This window comes from Mirounga angustirostris, unplaced genomic scaffold (genome assembly GCF_029215605.1).
Source record: "Mirounga angustirostris isolate CCGP_5_RB_7025 unplaced genomic scaffold, mMirAng1.0.hap1 SCAF_15, whole genome shotgun sequence".
Classification (NCBI taxonomy): Eukaryota; Metazoa; Chordata; class Mammalia; order Carnivora; family Phocidae; genus Mirounga; species Mirounga angustirostris.
Genome location: NW_026991723.1, coordinates 63,147,889 through 63,169,967, shown reverse-complemented (window position 1 = coordinate 63,169,967; position 22,079 = coordinate 63,147,889). Strand labels below are relative to the sequence as shown.

The 22,079-nt window shown below is 40.6% G+C and overlaps 1 protein-coding gene across 4 annotated transcripts in view; it reads right to left on the bottom strand.

The window, feature by feature from the left end:
- INVS (inversin) overlaps positions 1-22,079 on the bottom strand; it is a 160,955-nt gene that overhangs the window by 71,439 nt on the left and 67,437 nt on the right. For 2 of the 4 annotated variants that reach the window (XM_064580114.1, XM_064580113.1), the window contains exons 4-7: positions 10,642-10,815; positions 7,662-7,829; positions 3,036-3,216; positions 120-229 (exon numbers count right to left, since the gene is read on the bottom strand). In XM_064580114.1, coding sequence (XP_064436184.1) covers positions 120-229; positions 3,036-3,216; positions 7,662-7,829; positions 10,642-10,815 — 633 coding nt within the window. Of the gene's footprint in view, positions 1-119; positions 230-1,153; positions 1,592-3,035; positions 3,217-7,661; positions 7,830-10,641; positions 10,816-22,079 lie in introns of those variants that run through there. The other 2 variants (XM_064580116.1, XM_064580115.1) reach the window with 2 other exon arrangements.

The window sequence follows — 22,079 nt, the reverse complement described above, 5'->3', positions numbered from 1 at the left end:
CCGGGTGACGGGAACATGGGATCTTGCTCTTTTATTTCTTGCGACTGCATATGAATTTATAACGATGTCAAAATAACAATTTAACCAAGAAAAAAAGAGAACTGTCATGTTTTACTTACGGCAAAGTTACTCTGAGCTGCATAGTGCAAGGGTGTTGCTCCTTGGCTGTCGGATGGGATGGTTCCAGACTTATTTCTTTCTAAAAGGAGATAGACGATCTGTGCATGGCCTGAAAGCAGACACAACAAGGCAGTGAGCACATCAAAGGACCACTTAATTTATAATTTATTTAAAGGGAAGTTTTCTGAATAGCAGCCCCCAGGACAGCCTCTTCTAACTTCTTACTAAAATACTATGCTAAGGTAGAACAAAGGCAACACTTATGACACTAAAATCTTAATGCTTCAATCAGAAAGGAAATGACAGTCATTATAATTGCTAGAGTGAGAAAAAGCTGTATCAGGTATCAGCTCAGTGCCTTCCCTGGCTTCACTTTATGACACAGGTGGGAAGCCAGCCTCCGACAGCCATCATGGTCCCCAGTCTCCAGGCTGTGCTGTGTGGAACCGCTGTTGCCCTCTGCTATTCAGGAGGACAAACTTGGTTACATCCTCTTGTGACCTCTGCGGCCTCCTTTCAATCCCCTCTGCCCTCCCTCCCCCACTTTTTTCACTTCTGGGCAGTGATTTCAAGTGCAAGGAAACACGTGGCAGGAACGATGAGGCGGTGGCAGAGGAAATATGCAGCGCATCCAAGAGGGCATGGTTTCCCCAGGCGAGGAGCTCTAGGAAGGATCAAAGAAGGAACAAACCCAGTAATAGCAGATTTGGGAAATCTGAATTTCAGGCATTCTACTGCCTCAGCATAGTGGGGACCTGGGCAATGAAGATGCCACATCAGCAGAACAAGGACACACTGCATGAAAACCGGGCAGAAAAAGGGAATCTGAGTGGGAGTTGTGCTCATCTACCCGCTCCCACATATGATCCAAGCTGGAGTTCCTGGAGACAGGCGAAAAGTAGGATCACAGACAAGCTACTGAGACACATGCCATCTTGTTGGAAAGATAATGAGGAAAATTCAGTAAGGGCAATATGAAAACATACCATGGGACAAGGAAAAAGGAACACCACCACAAAGATGAAGCGCATACCTCAGAAAATGATCTAGAGAAGGATCCAGAGGAAAATTTCAGGAAACTGTCTGGCATCCTTGACTTGTGCAAAGAGATGGCCTCTATGAAATGAAACAGAATATCCTAAGAAGGACATAATCTGAAATGAAAAGGTGATGGAAGAAGGTGAACAGGAAATAAGTCAAGATACAAAGAAATTTGGATGAGAGAAGGAAATCAAAATACAACCTAAAATACAATCGATGAGAGGCAGAAAGAAAGCAGAACTTACGGAACAAAAAGTCAATGTACTGATATGGAGACAAACTTGTGAAGTCCTCTCAGGATGCGGAGGAAAAGGAAAAAGGGATGAAACTGAACACTGAAATGAGATCTAAATAATAATTATAAATCTGACAATAAAACTGAATGTAAATGCAAAAAGTATTTTAGAAAGATACAATGTGTAATTTATTTATTTATTTATTTATTTTAAAGATTTTATTTATTTGAGAGAGAGACTGAGAGAGAGAGAGCATGAGAGGGGGGAGGGTCAGGAGGGTCAGAGGGAGAAGCAGACTCCCTGCCGAGCAGGGAGCCCGATGCGGGACTCGATCCAGGGACTCCAGGATCATGACCTGAGCCGAAGGCAGTCGCTTAACCAACTGAGCCACCCAGGCGCCCACAATGTGTAATTTAAAAACAAAGTCCATAATAATAATTGGGGAAAACTTCAGATTATATTAACAAATACTAAAAAAGTGATAAGTATGCTAAGTGGAAATCAATAGATGTAGTTTTGCTCTTAACTCTGACTCATGTTTTAAAACATTTTTGATAAATTTAAAAGTAACCACTAGCAGAACCTAAAAACCCTCCTAAAATATTAGGCAATTCAAAACCAAGTAACAACAAACCTAATCTATATACCAAAAGGCAGAAAACATTAAGGAAATGGGGGAAAAAAAAAACCCAAAATAGGAAAAAAACCAAAACACCAATAATACTCAAAGAGCAGAATAGCAGAAAAAAGACCAAATTATATCTTATAACAGTGACTATTAATGGGTAAACCTCCTTCACTAAAAGAGAAAGTCTCTCAGATTGCATCCCCTGAAAAATCAGACACATAAACATATTTACACTCTCTCATCTAACAGAGTGGTCCCCCAAAAGGTTAAGTAAGAGGCTTATCAGGAAAATATGAAGAAAAAAAATCACATATCAGAGTACTGGCACAGACATAAAATTAAAGTCCCCTCCCAAGACACACAGGCACTGAATGTGAAAAGATTATTTTATATTTACATTTGTTGATGAGTGTGCATTACTTTTAAAATAAAAATTAAAACATGTTAAGACATTATGTTGAAATTAAAACCAATATATAACAGAGAATATATTTATATTACTAAAATTTAAGCATATGACAGAGGGATTTTAGTATGAGATGCCGCATATCAATTAAAAATTAAACGGAATATGTCAATCAGAGAAAGATAAGTATCATATGATCTCACTGATATGAGTATTTTGAGAAACAAGGCAGAGGATCATAGGGGAAGGGAGGGAAAAATGAAACAAGATGAAACCAGAGAGGGAGACAAACCATAAGAGACTCTTCATCTCAGGAAACAAACTGAGGGTTGCTAGAGTGGAGGGGGGTGGAAGGGATGGGGTGGCTGGGTGATGGACACTGGGGAGGGTATGTGCTATGGTGAGCACTGTGAATTGTGTAAGACTGATGAATCACAGACCTGTACCCCTGAAACAAATAATACATTATATGTTAATAAAAAATAAAAAAATTAAAATAATTAAATGGGAGGTGGATGCTGACAGGGGAAGGGAAGCCATGTAAAGTTTCTGGTATTCATGTAGTTCCTCCTACCGCTGATCCTTTGATTCACAGTTATCTCACCTAGTAAAGCTGCCCAGTGCAGCGGGGTTCGAAATAAGTTATCGTAAGACGTTATATTGCAGCTTTCGTATGAGGTCAAGACATCAACCACTGTCACATTCCCATCGGCGACTGCGAAGTGAAGAGGTGTCCGACCCTCGTAGTCTTGCCAGTTCAGTAAAGACTCCGTGGGAGCAGCATCCTATTTTTAAGGAACCAGAGACTTCAGATACACATGGAATCCTCAGTAAATCACACTGGACAAACGCATTAACTGAGCAATTTTCTAAACCTGTATATTCTTAGCACAAAGTGGTAAATTCAGAAAAAATTACACATTCTAAGTCTTTAAAACTTTGTCACGTTTAACTCTAAAAAATGCAGAAAAGATACAATAAATACTAATACTGATTATCCAGACTGAATAGGTGTCAGTATTTTGCCTAATGTGCTTTTGTATCTACAATGGATTCAGCTAAAGCTGTATGTTTTGTACTTCTGTTACATATGTGTGCATCCACAAACAGTACATAAATTATGTATGTATGTTTTCAATATTTACACCTTTGAGTTTATACTATGCATATCCTTTGGCAATTTTTTCTTTCAACACTATACTTTTGGGTATTTATGTTGATACTAGTTCATTTGTTAAACCACAATTTAGTTATCCGTTCTCCTACTGAGGGACAGTTAGGTTATTTACATTTTTCCCATTATTAACAATAATGCTGCATGAACATGCTTCCATTACAGGTCTCCCTGTAGCCCATGTATGAGATTTTTCTCTAGCCCAGACACCTAGCAGGGGAATTGCTGAGTAGAAGGAAATTTACATTTTCAACTAGGTATTATCAGACTGCTCTCCAAATGGTTACACTAATTAACACATCCATGACAATGTGTAAAAATTTTTATTTCCCCACATGCTGGCACAAATTCACCTCTTGGTATTATCAAGCTTACTATGTTTTTTCCCATATAGGTGTGGAAAGCATTTTCTGATGTTTTAATTTGTATTTATTTTATGAATGAGGTTGGGATTTATCATATGTTTATTGGCTATTCTGTTTAAATTGACAGTTCACATTTACTCATTTTTCTATGAGGTCTTTGTATCCACTGCTTAGGTCCCCTTTCAAGAATAAAGGACTTATTTCCCTAGCTGCTGTGAGTGCTGCCAGTAGATGACCCTCCAACAGTCAGACTTCTGTGATTGCTTCAGCTGAAGAGTTGCCTCATGCAAGGTCGTATTCCTTCCCAGATCAGGTCATACCCAAAAGCCAAGACCTCCTGCCCCAATTTGAGAACTCTCCAAAGAGCCACCCCAGATTTAAGCTGCCTGTAGAGTCATCCTATTTTATAAAACAAGTGCATGAAAGGTATTATAAACACTTCAAAAAAGAGAAGTAGAATTTTACCACAGTGGTATTTTAGGCCTTTGAGTCTCCCAAGGACTAAGATGTGTTTACAAGGGAAAAAAAAAAAAAGCCAAATCTATGAGGAAATAAGATATTATGAGTGACAAGTATCCTCTAAAGACTTCAGATAATGGAACTGACAGATAAAGAATATAAAATAACTATCTATAAAGCATGTAAAAAAATAAAAAATGAAACAAAAAGTGATTCAAGGAACAAAAACTATCAAGAAGACCCAGCAGACATGAAAACAAAACAAAACAAAACAAAAAGAACTTTTATTTTCTTAAAAGATTTTATTTATTTGACACAGAGAGAGAGAGAGAGCATAAGCAGGGAGAGTGGCAGGCAGAAGGAGAAGCAGGCTCCCCACTGAGCAGGGAGCCTGATGCGGAGCTCGATCCTAGGACCCTGGGATCATGACCTGAGCCAAAGGCAGACGCTTAACTGACTGAACCTCCCAGGTGCCCCCCAAAAGAACTTTTAAATGTAAAAATATAATCCCTAGGATTAGAGGCTCAATGAAGAGGGCAAACAAGAGAGTGGACTCAGTGGAGGGAAGTCTTGGTCTGTAGGAAGGCACATCTGTTATTACCCAGAACACAGCAAGAGAGACAAGACGATGGAATGTAGAAGAGAGGAGACACGGATAATAAAATGAAAAGGTCTAAAATATGTATAACTGGGACCTTAAAGGCAAGAATATAGAGAATGAAAGAGAGATAATATTTAAAGAGATAATAGCTATATATTTTCCAGAACTGATATGCAATAAGAGTATACACCAAATAGGACCAAAAAAAATTTTTAAAAAAGCACCATCCCTAGACGCACTGTAGTGAGACTGCAGGATGCCACACAGAGAAGAATTTAAAAGCAGCCTGAGAGAAAAGTTAGATCATCTAAAAATTAATGACAATTAGACCAATAACAGACTCCTCCAGAGGAACAATGAAAGGCAGAAAGAAGCAAAATAATAGCCCGAAAGAGTTGAGAAATAACTATTGCATATACAAAATAATTTTATCTAAATTTTATCTAAAATCTAATTCCTGTGTTATAAGCAAATAGAACTAAATATCAGATTACCATAGCTTGTAAACTGGAATTTGAGGAGTGATTAGAAACCTCAAAGAACCCACTGATAAATATTCAAAATTAATAAGAAAGTATAGCAAGCTGGTTAGATGCATTTTTGTTTTGTTTTGTTTTTGATGCATTTTCTTTTTTTTTTAAAGATTTATTTATTTGACAGAGAGAGACACAGAGAGGGAGGGAACACAAGCAGGGGGAGTGGGGGAGGGAGAAGCAGGCTCCCCACCAATCAGGGAGCCCGATGCGGGGCTCGATCCCAGGACCCTGAGATCATGACCTGAGCCAAAGGCAGACGCCCAACGACTGAGCCACCCAGGCGCCCCTTGATGCATTTTCAATGAATAAAAATATCAACTGCCTTTCTATGTACCTGCAACAAGCAGTTAAATATATATCCTAGACATGCTAAAAAAAAAAGTTCAGGGGCACATGGCTAGCTCAGTCAGTAGAGCCCATGCTGGCTGTAGAGATTACTTAAAAAAAAAAAAAAAGTTCAAAGCAGCACTATTTTTTTAAAAAGATTTATTTATTTATTTATTTGAGAGAGAGAGAAAGACAGAGTGAGTGCTAGTGGGGGGAGGGGCAGAGGGAGAGAATCTTTAAGCAGGCTCCCCGCTGATTGCAGAGCCCCTCCAGGGGCTCAATCTCACTACCCTGAGATTATAACCTGAGCCAAAATCAAGAGTCCAACACTTAACCCCCTGAGCCACCTAGGCGCCCCAAAGCAGCACTATTTTTTTTTAATATTTTATTTATTCATTTGAAACACAGAGATAGAGAGAGAGAGAGAGAGCATGAGCAGGGGGAGAGGCAGAGGGAGAGGGAGAAGCAGGCTCCCCGCTGAGCAGGGCTCCATCCCAGGACCCCGGGATCATGACCTGAGCCAAAGGCAGACGCTTAACCATCTGAGCCACCCAGGCGCCCCAAGCCGCACTATTTTTAAATAGCGAAAAACTAGAAATAGTTCCAAATGTTTATGAATAACTGAATAATGCATGGCTTGCTCATAAAATGGAAATACTATATAACAGTAAAAAATAATATATTACAGTTATGCACAGCATAGATAAAATCACTAGCATAATATTGAACAAGAAAAACATGTTGCAAAAGAAGACATTCAATGTGATTCCATGTACACAAAATTCAAAAGAAGACATTCAATGTGACTCCATGTACACAAAATTCAAAACATGAAATTGAGGAGAGTGGCTGCTTCTCAGAAAGGGGAGAATAGAGTGGTGCTGGGCGGTACCTAGGGAGCTTCAAAGGTAACGGTAACATACTCATTTTAAAACTCAGACGTGAGGGGCGCCTGGGTGGCTCAGTGAGTTAAACGTGGGATTCTCGATTTTGGCTCAGGTCATCAACTTAGGGTCTTGAGATCGAGCCCTGTGTCAGGCTCCATGCTGGGTGTGGAGCCTGCTTAAGATTCTTTCTCTTCCTCTGCCCCCTCCCTGACCCCTGCTTGCGTGCTCTTTGTCAAAAAAAAAAAAGATAAACTCAGAGATCAGTACATGAGTATTTGTGGTTTCCATATTCTTTATATCTTACCAGTATTTTACAAATGTTATCTCTATGCAGTATTTAATAAGCACAAGTATAAAACAAAGTCAGGGGATGATAAACACAAATTCAGGAAAGTAGGTGAAGGGGGACAGGGCAAGCAAGGCACAGGGGGAGAGAATGGATTTGGAAACTGGCACATAGGGAGGGGTGCCTGGGTGGTGCAGTCAGTAGTCTCTGACTCCTGGTTTCATCTCAGATCGTGATCTCAGGGTTGTGAGATTGGGATCACCAGTCCGGCTCTGCGCTCAGCATGGAGTCAGCTTGGGACACTCTCTCCCTCACCCTCTGCTCACCCCCGCCCCACTCTCTCTCTCTCTCTCTCTCTCTCGCAAATAAATAAATAAATCTTAAAAAAAAAAAAAAAGAAATTGGCACATAGGAAATTCTGTGTGGTCTTAAATAGCAGCACTAAAATGCTCTATTTCTTGAGTGATGGGTTTCCATGTGCTGTATTTCTTTTGCTTCATAATTTATTTATGTGTCATAGACCTGCTTTTGTGTACTGGCTATCTCATAATAAAAAATTGTTTTTTGGAAAGGTTAGCAGCACCATTGTACTCACCAGAATGCATCGTACTGTGTGAACAGCACTTGGATCCTTGTGGTTGGCTGCCCAGTGAAGTGGGATCTTGCCTTCGACGTCAGGAATCCCAATGTTGGAGTCATGCTTGATAAGCAGCTTTACGTGCTCAGGGTTATTGTAGTAGGCACTCCAGTGAAGAGCTGTTTGCTGCAAAATTCAGAGAGTCTCAAAAAAACAACAGTAACAAGAGTAACAGTAACAACACAACAAACTTTCCCCAAGCTTTTATTGTGTGACAGGCACCGTTGTAAGAGCTTTATATATTTTACCTCAGATAGTCATTATGACAACCCTGGGAGATAAGTCCTCTGACTTTGCATGTGATTGATGAGAAAATGGAGCACAAGGAGGACGAGCAATCTGCTCAGGGACATAAAGGTAGTTAGCAGTCCAATTGAGATTTTAACCCAGATTGAGTCCAGAATCTGACCTCTTATTCATGATAGGCACTTAGGTCATCAGGTACTAATCAGTGAGATTAGTAATACTGAGAAAAAGAATAGCATCCCAGTAGTTTATGAATAATTATCAACAAAGTAAGTGATGACCTTGATATTGCACCAAGTACCTTAAGGATTTGATGGAATGTTTTGAATTTCGGTATCTATCAAAAAGAAGATCCATGCGCAGGAAATCACGGATCTGGAATCCATTTCTTACACCAGAGTACAAATTTAAATTTAACTATAATTTTACAGGATAAATTCTTATACCTACTACTGATGTTAAGATACATGTTGAGGATACAGCAATACTTGCTTTATTTTAGGTAAAAGTTAAAAAGGAACATCTTGATGGGGTTCCTGGCTGGCTCAGTTGGAAGAGCATCCAACTCTTAATCTCAGGGTCATGAGTTCGAGCCCACGTGGGGTGTGGAGCTTACTTAAAAAATAAATAAAATCGGGCGCCTGGGTGGCTCAGTCGTTAGGCGGCTGCCTTCGGCTCAGGTCATCATCCTGGGGTCCTGGGATCGAGCCCCGCATCAGGCTCCCTGCTCGGCGGGAAGCCTGCTTCTCCCTCTCCCACTCCCCCTGCTTGTGTTCCCTCTCTCGCTGTGTCTCTCTCTGCCAAATAAATAAATAAAAATCTTTATAAAAAATAAAATAAAATGTCATAAATAAAATGTACTAAAAAAAAAAGAACATTCTGAACTTGTTGGCATTGCTTTAAAATCCCCCCTGCCGTTTCATCAATAAACCACAGTAAGACTGGTCTCCCTATTAGAAGAGTTACTGAGGGAACACAGAAATGGTTGCACTGTACATTATCCCTTATAAATAGCAGTGTCATCAATTCAATCTAGAATCAGATCATTTAACAGGAGGAACCAAGCTCACTTGCTACCTAGAAAACTTTAAATGTTGACATATGTGGTATTCAGGGAAAGTGCACCTACAGGCATTTAATATGAAGAGTCACTCATTACTCTTGATTTAGTAATGACTACAGAACAAAAACAGTCACAAATATAATAGCAATAATTTCCTACAGCCACATTTTTTTTCTTTCTTTCCTTCCTTCCTTGACCTTGCAGATCTGTTTTACATCTGTCTGACTGGATAACCTCCCATCCGTGTTCAGTAACAGAAGAATACACAAGTACTGGAAGATAGCAGGGAGTTCCTAGAAGACACTGGGAAAGACATTATAGAGCCTAAAGACATCTGGGGCTTTGCAAGTGATTAATGGTCTTTGTGGATTGATCAAAGTGCTTTTTCAGTGAAATATTAGCACTACAAATGCTGTAAGTAATAATATTAGTTTATAGTCGTTGTAAAATAAAGTCAAAGTTAATTTCAGAACACTGGGTTCTGTGAGTAACAGCTAAACAAAACCTGAAAACGACACGAAGAACCCGTGAGAATAAAGGGATCACTGGATGTGAACGCAGCGGGTTTAATCCCAAGAGTTTTAATTACGTGGGAGTGTTGGAGTTAGCAAGACTCCATGGTTTGGAGCCTGGTGGAAAGGGAGAGGATTTTTGTACTTGTCTAACTGAATAGCACATTCTTTTCCTGTAAAGAACGATGAAAGCGTTGATTGAAACAGTGACCGGCTTGCACAAGATGGTAAAAGTCAAGAGCTGGGAAGATCGCAGACGCCAGCAACAAATGCCAGAGCAGATGTTAGAGCCAAAATGAAATGAATAATATTCATTTTATAGCTAATGTTTCCTGAGAGCATACTATGCACTGGGCGCTGTGTTAAACCGTATTTATATGTGTTACCTTCAACAACCCTATCATTCCCTTTTCACATATGAGAAAATGGAAGCGTAGAGGAGTTAAGAAAATTTGCCCAAAGGTGCAGAAAGAGTTAAGTAGTGGCTTCTAGACTGAAACCCAAGCAGTCTGATGCTAAAGCCCAGGCCTTTAAACCACTATGCGCCTCCTATGTTGCCCCAGGCATTTGGCCACCACAAGTCTAGCACCAATGGTAACTATCGCTATTAGCTATCAAATATTGGGGTCTGGGCGTAGGCCTGGGTTGAATTCTGGTCCTGCCACTTGGATCTTGAACAGAATTTAATCTTCCCGAGTTTCAGTTTTCCCATCAGTGAAAAGGAGATGATACTACCTACCACACGTGGTTGGTAGGAGGATTAAAGGACCGAATTTAAGGAAATATTTCACTGGGGAGTATGAAGACAAGGAAATGTCCCAAGTGATGAGTGATAATTCTTCTTGAGGTTTCACATCATAAAAAGAAGCATTTGCAGGGCGCCTGGGTGGCTCAGTCGTTAAGCGTCTGCCTTCGGCTCAGGTCACAATCCCAGGGTCCTGGGATCGAGCCCCGCATCAGGCTCCCTGCTCCACGGGAAGCCTGCTTCTCCCTCTCCCACTCCCCCTGCTTGTGTTCCCTCTCTCGCTGTGTCAAATAAATAAATAAAATCTTAAAAAAAACAAAGGAAGCATTTGCGTTTTGCTCTCATTTGCCTCCAATCTTGACAGTCCCTTACCTTGTTTTTATCCTGTGTGTCCACTTCTCCTGCTGCCATAAACTTCAGCAGAAGCGCCAAACACTTAGGGCTCTTGTGCCGGGTGGTCAAGTGCAAAGGGGTCATCTCTTCCAGATCCTTTTGCATCCAGTTTGCTCGGCGTGTAAGTAAGAGTTTCATGAAACGATAATTTCCCTAAATAAAAAATAAGAGACGGTAAGAAGAAATGTAGTCTGGGGCCAAGACATTTTCCAAATTTTAAAATGTTTTCAGTATTTTAACTATTCTGCTAGAGTAAAAATATTCAGATAAACTGACCAAAGGAAAAATACTTATAATTCCACTACTCCATCAATTGTTTTCCTTTTTCATCTTCCCTTTCAACCACTTCCTAGTGCATACAGTTTACACAGTGGCTGGTTAAGGTTTCATTGTGTTAAAGCACCGTCTTTCTTTTTTTAAACTGTTCTATTATCGTTTTCAATATTTTCTTTTCTAGAAAATGCTACAATGCACTTTTATTTCCACATGGTTTTTCTTAAGAAAATTTTCTTAATTTTCATAAGAAAAAATTATCAGGAACCAATTTACTGGGTCAAAGGAGTTCGCACATTTCATGGTTTTTGGCGTATTTTCCAAATTGCTATCTAGTAGCAGCAATGAGATTAGTTTCAGCTCATTCTGAACAATATATCACCTTTTATTTATATGCAAAGTATAATAACCTTGTGAAATGAATGGAGATATAAAACCCCAATTTACAGGTGAAGGGAGTGCGATTCATAGGGGTTGAATGTTTTCTTCATCGTCATCTGGTTAATAAAGTAGGCGGTTAGTTTTCTTGGTGAGAGCAATGTACGGGTACAACTGAGATAGATGCATCTTGTTCAAAGTCTGGGTCCCAGACTCATCCCGTCACCTAAACACCAACCCAGAAGTCACTTCAGGCTGTCCCCTTGGAGGCAATACTCTCCACATCAGTTAAACCCTCCAATCCAGCAGAATCAACCCATCCGGAGAAAGCAGTTTAGCTAAAGGGCCTAGAGCAATACCCTGGTGGGGATCCAGGTCAACCGTACGTGTGTGTAATATGGGAGCTTTGAAACAAAACAAAACCTTCAAAAACTAGTTCTTTGGAGCAACTTCCTGAAGCCCAGTCCCATGTTTCCGATTCTGGTTGGAGCCTTCAGTTCGCTTGGTACCAGGATACGTGAAATTTGACAAGACCAAACTGTATGGCACGATCAAGTTCTGTGCCTGCTTCAGGCCTACTTATTTCTCCCTATTCACAGCAGAATGGCAGCCAGGGTTATCTGTTCTTTTCTTTCTTTTTTTTTTTTTTAATATTTTATTTATTTATTTGACAGAGAGAGACACAGTGAGAGAGGGGGCACAAGCAGGGGGAGTGGGAGTGGGAGAAGCAGGCTTCCCGCGGAGCAGGGAGCCCGATGCGGGGCTCGATCCCAGGACCCTGGGATCATGACCTGAGCCGAAGGCAGACGCTTAACGACTGAGCCACCCAGGCGCCCCTTATCTGTCCTTTTCATCTTCTAAGAGCCTCTACATCCTTAACTTTGCTGGAAATGTGTTTTTTTTTTTAAGCATTATAATGCATTGATATTCTACCATGAGTGGCTATTAGTATTAGCAAAAAGACATTTATTAGTTAAGCAGCAACCACCACATTGTGACAAATGTGAGTCTTAGGCAAAGGGGATCGGCTAGAGAGACAATGAGGTGCAGAAGGATGATGACTTGTCTGCTAACCCACAGGGGCAGAGACAGGATTCAACTCAGCTCAAGGGTTGGGCCACAGAGAAGAATCAGAGGCTACAAAAGCGTCCATTAGGCTGTCTATATTAGATGGGCAGACTTGCAATGGACCAAAAAGCCCAGTGACTCAGCTCAATTATTTCCTCTCAGGGAGGCTTTCCTTGACCACCCTAATGGAACTTTTTTTGTTATGCTTTATTCTAGTACCTTCCCATTTCCTTCACAGTACTTTGCTCGGTTTGTAGTTACATATATATTTGCTTCTTTCCCTTCCCTGGGATCTCTGTCACGAGCTGTAAGCATCACAAAGGCAGAGACTGTGTTTTATTGAGCGTTGTCCTTGGCATAGCTCCTGGCACAATATGGGTGCTTCCTCGAAGGACAGAGTGAATGAGAGGAAAGAAAATATCTTCCAGAGGTTTTTCTTTTTGTTTAAAAATTCTTGATGTTGCTATATTAGATCATAAGAGCTAAGAATTCTAATTCTCAGATCTCTGGTATTCGGTTACTCTTACTTTTTTTTTTATTATTATTTTTTTAAAGATTTTATTTATTTATTTGAGAGAGAGAGAATGATAGAGAGAGCACATGAGAGGGGGGAGGGTCAGAGGGAGAAGCAGGCTCCCTGCTTGGAGCAGGGAGCCCGATGCGGGACTCGATCCAGGGACTCCAGGATCATGACCTGAGCCGAAGGCAGTCGCTTAACCAACTGAGCCACCCAGGCGCCCCTCTTACTTTTTAATATTTTATCTATTTGGGCATCATTCATCTGGCTTTCTCATGTCAGCCAGTGCCAGCTTTTGAGAGGTAAGTGCTAAAATTTCCTCAAGAGGGCACCCTGCTCTAAATCTCTTGCCATCTTCTCTTTGAAAAAAGAAATGATGCCCAGGAAAAACAAATCTATATGGTACTTCTTACCAAAAAATAAGGCTTGACCTTTCTGAGCATAACATTTCAAATATTACAGAATAATTCATCATGACCTTTTAAAGATATTCAATCAGACAAACATTTTGATTCTGAAATTTAGAGGAAAAGGGAAGGAAAAGAAGGAAACAGGAATATGTTGGTGGGGGTGACTACTGACTTACAGATGCAGTGCTTACATTGTTCTGGGGATTCAGCCTATACAAAGCACGATGTACTCACTAATCACATTTATTTATTCTTTCACTCAAAAAACACTCATTGAGCCCTGTCTGAAGCAGGCAACCTGGTAAAATGTTTACACTAAGCTTTACTTATCACAAAGCTCTTTGACATAGATTCTATCTTTGCTCCTCACAGAAGTTACATGGAATACTACATCAAAAACTAATGATGTAATGTATGGTGATTAACATAATAAAAAAAAGATTAAAAAAAAAAAAGAAGTTACATGGAAAGGGTTTACAGACAAAGTATCTTCCTGGGCCTCCATTTCCTCCTCTGCAAAACAGGGATAACAGTACCTGAGATTATTGTGCATATGAAAGGATAAAGATCATATTTGTAAAGTACTTAGAACAGTGCACAAAGCAAATGCCTGGTAAATGTTTGCTTGTTTTATTATGAACACTTTTCCTGTGTGGAGGAGGCAACAAAATGTAGCCGACCAAAAGTAGAACCCAGAATGGCCCATGATGGAGACCATATATATAGAAAGATCTGACTGTACATAGCATACACACTTCAGCTGGTGATTATGGAGAGACCCAAGGTTAGGGACAAGTAAAAGTAAAAATAGTTGGAATGTTATAAATAGTGGTTTTCTGGAAATTTTTTTTTACACTGAGAAAGATGCCTATACTCTGCCTACAGATAATGATGACATAGGACCAATAAGGGCATACCCAGCAGGAATTCAGCTGGAACCCTGGGGAGATGTCAGCTTCTGTTCCAAAGGACAGAGACACAAAAGAGATATTATCTACGAATGCTGGGACTGGAAACACTATAATCCGTTTGGACCACGGTCAACTTCCCGGTCTCATGAACAAGCATTTATTAAATGCCCAGGGTATGCAAACTCAATTCTGAGAATGAGCAGAGGGGACAGAGAACTCTAAGATCTAAAATCAGGAGAATATTTCTTTTTTTTTTTTAAGATTTTATTTATTTATTTTAGAGACAGAGCACAAGAGGGGGGAGCGGGAGAGGGAGAAGCAGACTCCCTGCTGAGCAGGGAGCCCGATGCAGGACTCGATCCTGGGACTCCAGGATCATGACCTGAGCCGAAGGCAGTTGCTTAACGAACTGAGCCACCCAGGCGCCCCCAGGAGAATATTTCTAGTGTCAGTGGAAAAGGGGTGTATACCAGTTTGAGACAGCAAGCTAATGTGATAACTCTCTGAAGGTTGTATGATTCTGGGGACCCATATCACAGACAATTTTTCTTCCTATAAAGCCCTCTCAATACAAAAACAATCAAACAAAATGTCTAAATGTTTCCTCAAAATTGCTTGAAATTCAGAATTCTTAAGTTTTCTGGTTGATTCTTAAATGCAAGAGTAAGGAGGATTTGGAAGTTAATCATTTAGCACCATCTCTTAGGGGCATACAGAATCTGATCCTGAGATGACCATTGTTTTGGGATCCGCTTTTATAATTTCTGACTGAGTAGAAAACAGTATAAGAGTGAAGGAGGGGCACCTGGGTGGCTCAGTCGTTAAGCGTCTGCCTTAGGCTCAGGTCATGATCCCTGGGTTCTGGGGTCGGACTCCCTGCTCAGCGGGAAGCTTGCTTCTCCCTCTCTCACTCCCTCTGCTTGTGTTCCCTCTCTCACTCTCTCTCTGTCAAATAAAAAAATAAAATCTTAAAAAAAAAAGAGTGAAGGAGATAAAAGATCGAAAGAGTATATATTCTTTTTTTTTTTTTTTTAAAGATCTTATTTATTTATTTGGGGGAGAGAGAGAGAGGGAGAGAGAGCACAAGCTGTTGGGGGGGGGTGGTGGGAGGGGTGGAGGGAGAGGGAGAAGTAGATTCCCTGCTGAGCAGGGAGCCATTGTGGGTCTCAATCCCTGGACCCTGGGATCATGACCTGAGCTGAAGGCAGACGTTTAACCGACTGAGCCACCCAGGCACCGCAAGGAGTGTATATTCTTTTTTTTCTTAAGATTTTATTTATTTATTTGGCAGAGAGAGACACAGCCAGAGAGGGAACACGAGCAGGGGAGGGAGGGTGGGAGAAGCAATCTTCCTGCTGAGCAGGGAGCCCGATGCGGGGCTTAATCCCAGGACCCTGGGATCATGACCTGAGCCGGAGGCAGATGCTTAACGACTGAGCCACCCAGGCGCCCCAGGAGTGTATATTCTTAAGAAAACTGGTGGTAGTGAGCACAAGTAAGAGAGCTGAAGTTATAGAAAAGTCCTGATTTAGTCACTGAAAGGACATTAACCCTGATGTGATCAGGTCTGTTATGCCACTGAAATGAGAGAACATTTACTAATGTCTCTGAAACATTGAATAAGATGTTTTTGTTTTGTTAGGTAGCCAGCATCCTCATCTTAATCTTCCCGTAATTAACAAGAGCTTCTTTTGTCTGTAATGTAAATGATGATAACATTTGGTTTCCCCCTAAATGCATGAAAAGGACTATAATATCTAATAGGGTAAAAGAGGATGAAAAAGTTCTCTGACCCAGAGAACAGCACTTGAAAGGAGTCTGGGAAACAAATCAATCCAAAATGCTACTTTTAATCTTATATTTTTTTGTCTGTCCAGTTCTCTAAAATGGACTTTAGAAAAAGCATATAGTTAGTTAATCTTAATAATAATATAGGAGTTTTGAGTGAAATACCTTGATATTTTCCTTTAGATTTTTTATTTTTAAGAAATAAAACATAACAGATACAGTTGATGCTCCCTTTGTGCTCCTCTCCAATTCCACTACCTTCTCTCCCTTTCTAGAGACTACTGTCCTGAAAAAGGTGTTTATCATTTCAATGAATGCTTTAATACTTTTGCTTCTTACACATATACGTATCCATAAGCTACACAGTATTGCTTTAATGTTTTCATTCTTTTTATAAATAGTACGGTATGAATCACTTGCCACCTTTTACTCAAAGCAGCATTTTTGAAATTTATCCAAGTTGCTCTGGTTCATACATTTTCACTGGACAAAGTATTTTGTCATATGAAAATAACTGTATGTCTTTATTCTCTAGAGGAATATTTAGCATGTTTCCCATTTTTCACTATTCCAGACAATACTGTAGTAAATTTTCTTGTACATGTCTCCTGGTAAAATGTGCAAGAATTTCTGTAAATGCTGGGTTGAAATTGCTCTTTAAAGCAGCTACTCCGATTTACATTCCCACCATTAATGCACAAGAATTCTTCCTTCTTCACATCCTCGCCACACTTGGTTTTGTCATACGCGCTAACTTTTGCCAGTAAAATGGACACACCATTGTGTTTTACCATGGATTTAATTTTCATTTCCCTGATTGAGGTGGAATGTTTTTATATGTTTATTGGCCATTTGCTTTTTCTGTGACTAGACTTTTTGTGTTGTTTACTCATTTCCCAATTTAGCTATTTGTTTTGTTTTTTTTTTTTGCTATTTGTTTTTTTCTTAATGATCTGTAGGAGTTATTTACATATTCTGGATACTAATTCTTGGTTGGTTTTGCAAATATCGTCTCTCTTTGTGTGGCTTGTCTTTTGCTTTGTTTATGCTCTTCAACTGGGAATGCATTCATGAACTGAATAATGATATTGCTAGCTTTCTTAGCATTAGAGTTCTTCATCTATTTTGTAATTTTTGTTTGCAGGCTCATTTTAAAGTGAAGATTGTTTGCTGTTGTTTTACTTTTTTTTTCTTTTTCCCTCTCTCTCTCTCCTTGCTCACCCTTACAGCTGCTAACACCCTCTCCTGGCCCACTAAGAATCTGCTCTTATAATGCTCCCTTGCAGCCCTATCTCTAGTGATAGGAGGGATGCCTTCTTGTCCTGAGGCTTGATCCTTGTCCTGCTCCTGCCACTTCTCTAGACAAAGAGCTTCCTCTAAAGCGATAGCCTCATATTAAGGTAAAGAATACCCCTCAGTTCTAAGTATTCTCTTGGCTTTAGTGTGAATACAACCACTTTTCACTCAGTGGGAAAAAAGGGAGTATCTTCCTGAACCAGAAGTATCTGAAATCATATTCTACAAGACTGCTCTCTGTTCCTGGTTAAGTGCCTTAATCATTAACTTCTAGACTACTGACAGCTGATCTTCAAAACATTCTGAATCTCTACCTCTACATTTCTTCTCCAAACAGCTACCATATTTTCTCTCTCTGGCTCCTTGGAACCTTTGCTATTTGCTTCCTCTTCAGCTGAAACAATTACTTGAACAGATTCCAAAGCTTAAGACTTGGCTAACCCTGCCTGTAGCAGCCCTTCTCCCTACTGAAACACCAAAGAGAACAAAGCTTTTCTCCAAACCAATACAGTACTTTGGGACCTACATGTTTCTTGATTAAGATCTTTGCATTCTTGTTCTGTGTCCTCAGCACTTATATTTACTCTCAGTGTAGTTGAGGAGAAAACAACTGTTGACTATATATACAAATGTTCACTACATTTTTTTTGTTCACTTATAAGTTTGTATATAATTTTGTCCTGGAAACATTATAACTATACATATATATATATGTATAGTAGGCATATATATATATATGGTAGGCATTCTGTCATATCTCATTCTAAATCCTAATCATACTATGTACCAAAAGATACATTATTTACAACTGAAATGGAAATAATAGAAACATGATGTTATTAATTCTAATGATATCTCTATAATTATATATTTATAAACTCTCAAGGCATTTGCAATATTAATTTTTTAAAAGAATCACTATCCCTAGGAAGCATTTAGGTCACAAATATCAGTGATCTCATTATATCAAATTTTTCTGTAATGGCTGCAGACACAAATGAGTCTTGGAAATAGCACAGTAGTGCTGGGAATAGCAATCTGCCCTGGGTCCTGGGTTTACTGGGTATGCCAAGAATGCAAAGCCTTGACTCCTCTTTACTTAGGCCATTTCTCAGAGTTGGGTTTGCAGCAAGCAATCTTGAAGGACATTAATGTCATCCAGGACATCAGACAAGGAGCAGGCTTGCTTAGTACACACTAAAGTCTGGGGATTCCCAAAACTCAGCATTTCTCAGATGTCATGCAAACCCATCACATACCCAGGTCCTCTGCATTGCTCCCACAGTTCCTGGGGGCAAGGGAAACTGATGCAAGCATGCAAATGCTCATGTTACTATGCCATCAGTAAGTAATAAAGCTTTTTTGTCTCTTTTGGTAGTCTTATGCCTTCTAGCTGGTACCCATGGGCAATTTATCACCTTGTAATAAATTAGCATGCATTGAAGAAAAAAGTAAAATTAAATCCAAGCCCTGACAGTATAGGCAATGAGGAAGGGATGCTGACAAGACATAGTTTCCTTGAAGAGTCAGGACAAGGGCCGTGCAGGCCAAGTTCAGGGATAAGAAGACTCTCTGAGATGGTACCCAAGTGGTGGGCAAGGTGGGGGAGGTAAGAGATCCCACTGTCCTATCTGTTAATGAATCTAAATGGTGGCAAGTAGAACTAAAACAAGGTGCCCAAATGGTGCCCTGGTCTTGGCTCACCTTCCTGTGGGCAGGCAGAGGAAGGAATGTTAGCATGACCATGGGACAGCAAGCTGAAGGCAATATGGTTGTGGCTGCTGAGCCAAGGAACCAAAGTGGAAACTAATGGTGAGAGCAATAAGGAATGAGCAGCTGCTCAAAAGTGAAAGTAAATGCAAAGACTTGCCTAATAGCACAGAGCCAAATGCATCATGTACCTGATCCCTGTTGTAGCCTTATTTGTCTGACTATGAGGACAAAGCACTGGGTGTAGAGGTGGTCACTGTCTGAAGCAAAGCTCCTGGCTTAATGGTGCCCTTGATGCCCTGAATGTCTTGGCCTGGTTTACTGATCATTTGGCTACGTTAAAACCTGATGGTGTCCACTGGGAGGCGGCCCAACCTCAATGACAACTTGGGAAGACTGACTATGGTAAGGGTGAGTCAGCCCAGTGGGCTGAGATGAAAGCCATCATCTTTACCTTAGACAATATTCCTAAGGACAAGGCATGTTTTTACTACCTCCTGGGTTGTTGCCAAGGCTCTAGTCATCTGGTCTACCACTTGGAAGACTATAGATGGTGGTAGATTAAAGATACTCCTCTTTGCGGCTGCAGATTATGGAAACAATTGTGGCTGCCAATTAAACAGCCTGAGTCTCTCATGTAGATGCCCATAGTAAGAGCTCATTCTCTTATAAGACCAACTGGAATCAGGTTGTTGAATAAGCCTGCATTGCCCAGGTCATTGGCCATTTACCACCTGGATCCATCACTGCACTAAACATGGCAATGAATCCATCATCATAGACTAGACATAAAGTAAAACGTATGTGTTTGATGTAGAAGCTACCACTGCATACCAAACTTGTGATTCTTCTATGTAGGCCTGTTTTTTTGTGTGTGTGTGATGAAGGAGGCCACATTAACAGGGCATGGCTCCTGCCCATTCCTTGCAAGGATTTTGACAACTCCTTGTCAAAGTCACCTCATGCCTCACAATTGCCGACATTTTTCAGGTTACAATTATTGTTGTTCCAGTCTGATTAGCCTACACCAGCCACAGCACTGAGGCCACTAAAACTAAATCATTTCATGTTTTGGGGTTTCCAGACCATCTGACTGTCATAGTCTGATTATGGTGTACCTTTTGTCACAAAGACCACTGAACAACGGGCCAATAGTTAAGATACTCGATTGGCCTTCTATGCTCTCTACCACCCTCAAGAATCTGAAATTTTTGAGAGTGGGCATGGCCTCCTCCAAAACAAACTCAAAAAGATTTCTGACTCTACCTCAGTTCCTCCTCCTGGTCCACACACCTGAGAGAGGCAATTTGGCTACTGAATGTAGCCACCCCTAGAAAGAGTTCATATCCTCAGGGAGACCTCCTGGTAAATAATCAGAACAAAAGGAGTGGGGGTTACACATACCTATTTTGAAAATTTGGGATTCTTCCTTGCCCATTCCTGGTTACAATGTTTATTTCTTTCCCCTAAGAGCTATCCCAGGCTGGCCTGGTTGGTACAGCACCTGGATGGCAGCCAAGCCAAAAGGGGACGTAGAGATTCAAATTTAACTCTGGTTCAGTCACCTAGATTTGTTAAATGGACATGGTCCTAGATCATAAACATCTATAGTGACCACCTGATTGAGTACACTGTTTACCAAGTCTTCCTACAGTGCCCACATGGGCCAAGGTGGGAGATATAATGAGTCTCTGTAAATTTGTTCCATATGCATCTACCCTTCTAGACGAAGGGTATGGGTACAAGTAGTAGATGGCTGGAGAAAAGGTGAAGAGTTGTAGTCATTTGGATGGGATACACTGCAGCACCTGGGAAGGGAATACTTTAGATCTTGGGAGGTACAAGGAGGGAGAAAATAATTCATGCTCTCTCTGTCCTCTGGATCCAGATCCACTGCATCCTGGATATTGTTTGCTGCCTGAATCCAAGAGCAGCTGAGGCTAGCGGTATGATCTGTTTCTTGTGTTTGCCACTGCCACTTACATGCTATGAAATAGAAAAATGCAGGTGGACACAGATGGTCCTGAAGTCTTCTGCTGTGCTTGACACCATCAATGGCAGCTCCTGAAGGTGGAGCCCCTCATACATGTAGAAACACAGGAACTGACTCAACCTTATTTTAACCTAATGGATACAAATTCTTATGTCTCTCCTGATGTGTGAGAAGCTTTTGTGTTACGCCAGGTATGACAATCGAAGCTGTAACTACTTGGTGATACTGCCCATGTGGCTTAGCCAAATTAATGTAATGGGGATCCAAGTTTAACGGCAAATCCTAAAGCTGTGCCTTGCCTTTTCAGGTTATGTTTGCATGTGGGGGAGAAAGGACCATGACATATGCCTCCATTGGTCCATCTAGTGCTTCCTGTAATTATTGGTAATCCCACCAAAGATCAGCAGGTCAATCAAACTCCCTTGCATAAGTCATAATAGATAATAGACTAGTCTTAGAGTGCATCCTGGTTGTATAAAGTAAGACCTGCTGTTTCCCCTGGTACTTATTAACAGTTGACTTAATCCAGGACACTGAGGGGCAGAGTTGAATCAATATTGCAGGTTGTTCTCATCCTGCTGCTTTGAGTCCTATTAATTAAATGTCAAATGAGACATATTAAACAGATTTGTTTTCAGCCTCTGCTGGTCAGATTAATCAGAGCAGCTGATGGAATAGCATGCTCATGTCAAGAACATGTAGGATTAAGTGATGGATTGTTGGGAGAGGCAATTTACCATGGACCCTAATCATCTCTGCATGTTTTTTTTTTTTTTTTAAGATTTACTTATTTATTTATTTGAGAGAGAGAGAGTGAGCAGGGGGAGGGGCAAAGGAAGGGAGAGAATCCCAAAGCAGACTCCATGCTGAGTGCAGAGCCCGATTCAGGGCTCAATTTCATGACCCTGAGATTATGACCTGAGCCAAAACCAAGAGTCAGACATTTAACTGACTGAGCCACCCAGGTGCCCCCATCTCTGCATGTTCTTATGCCAAAAATGCAAAGTCCTGATCATTCTTGACTTACACAAGTTCTCATGGATGTGTTAGCAGCAATCAACTGGAGAGATGAG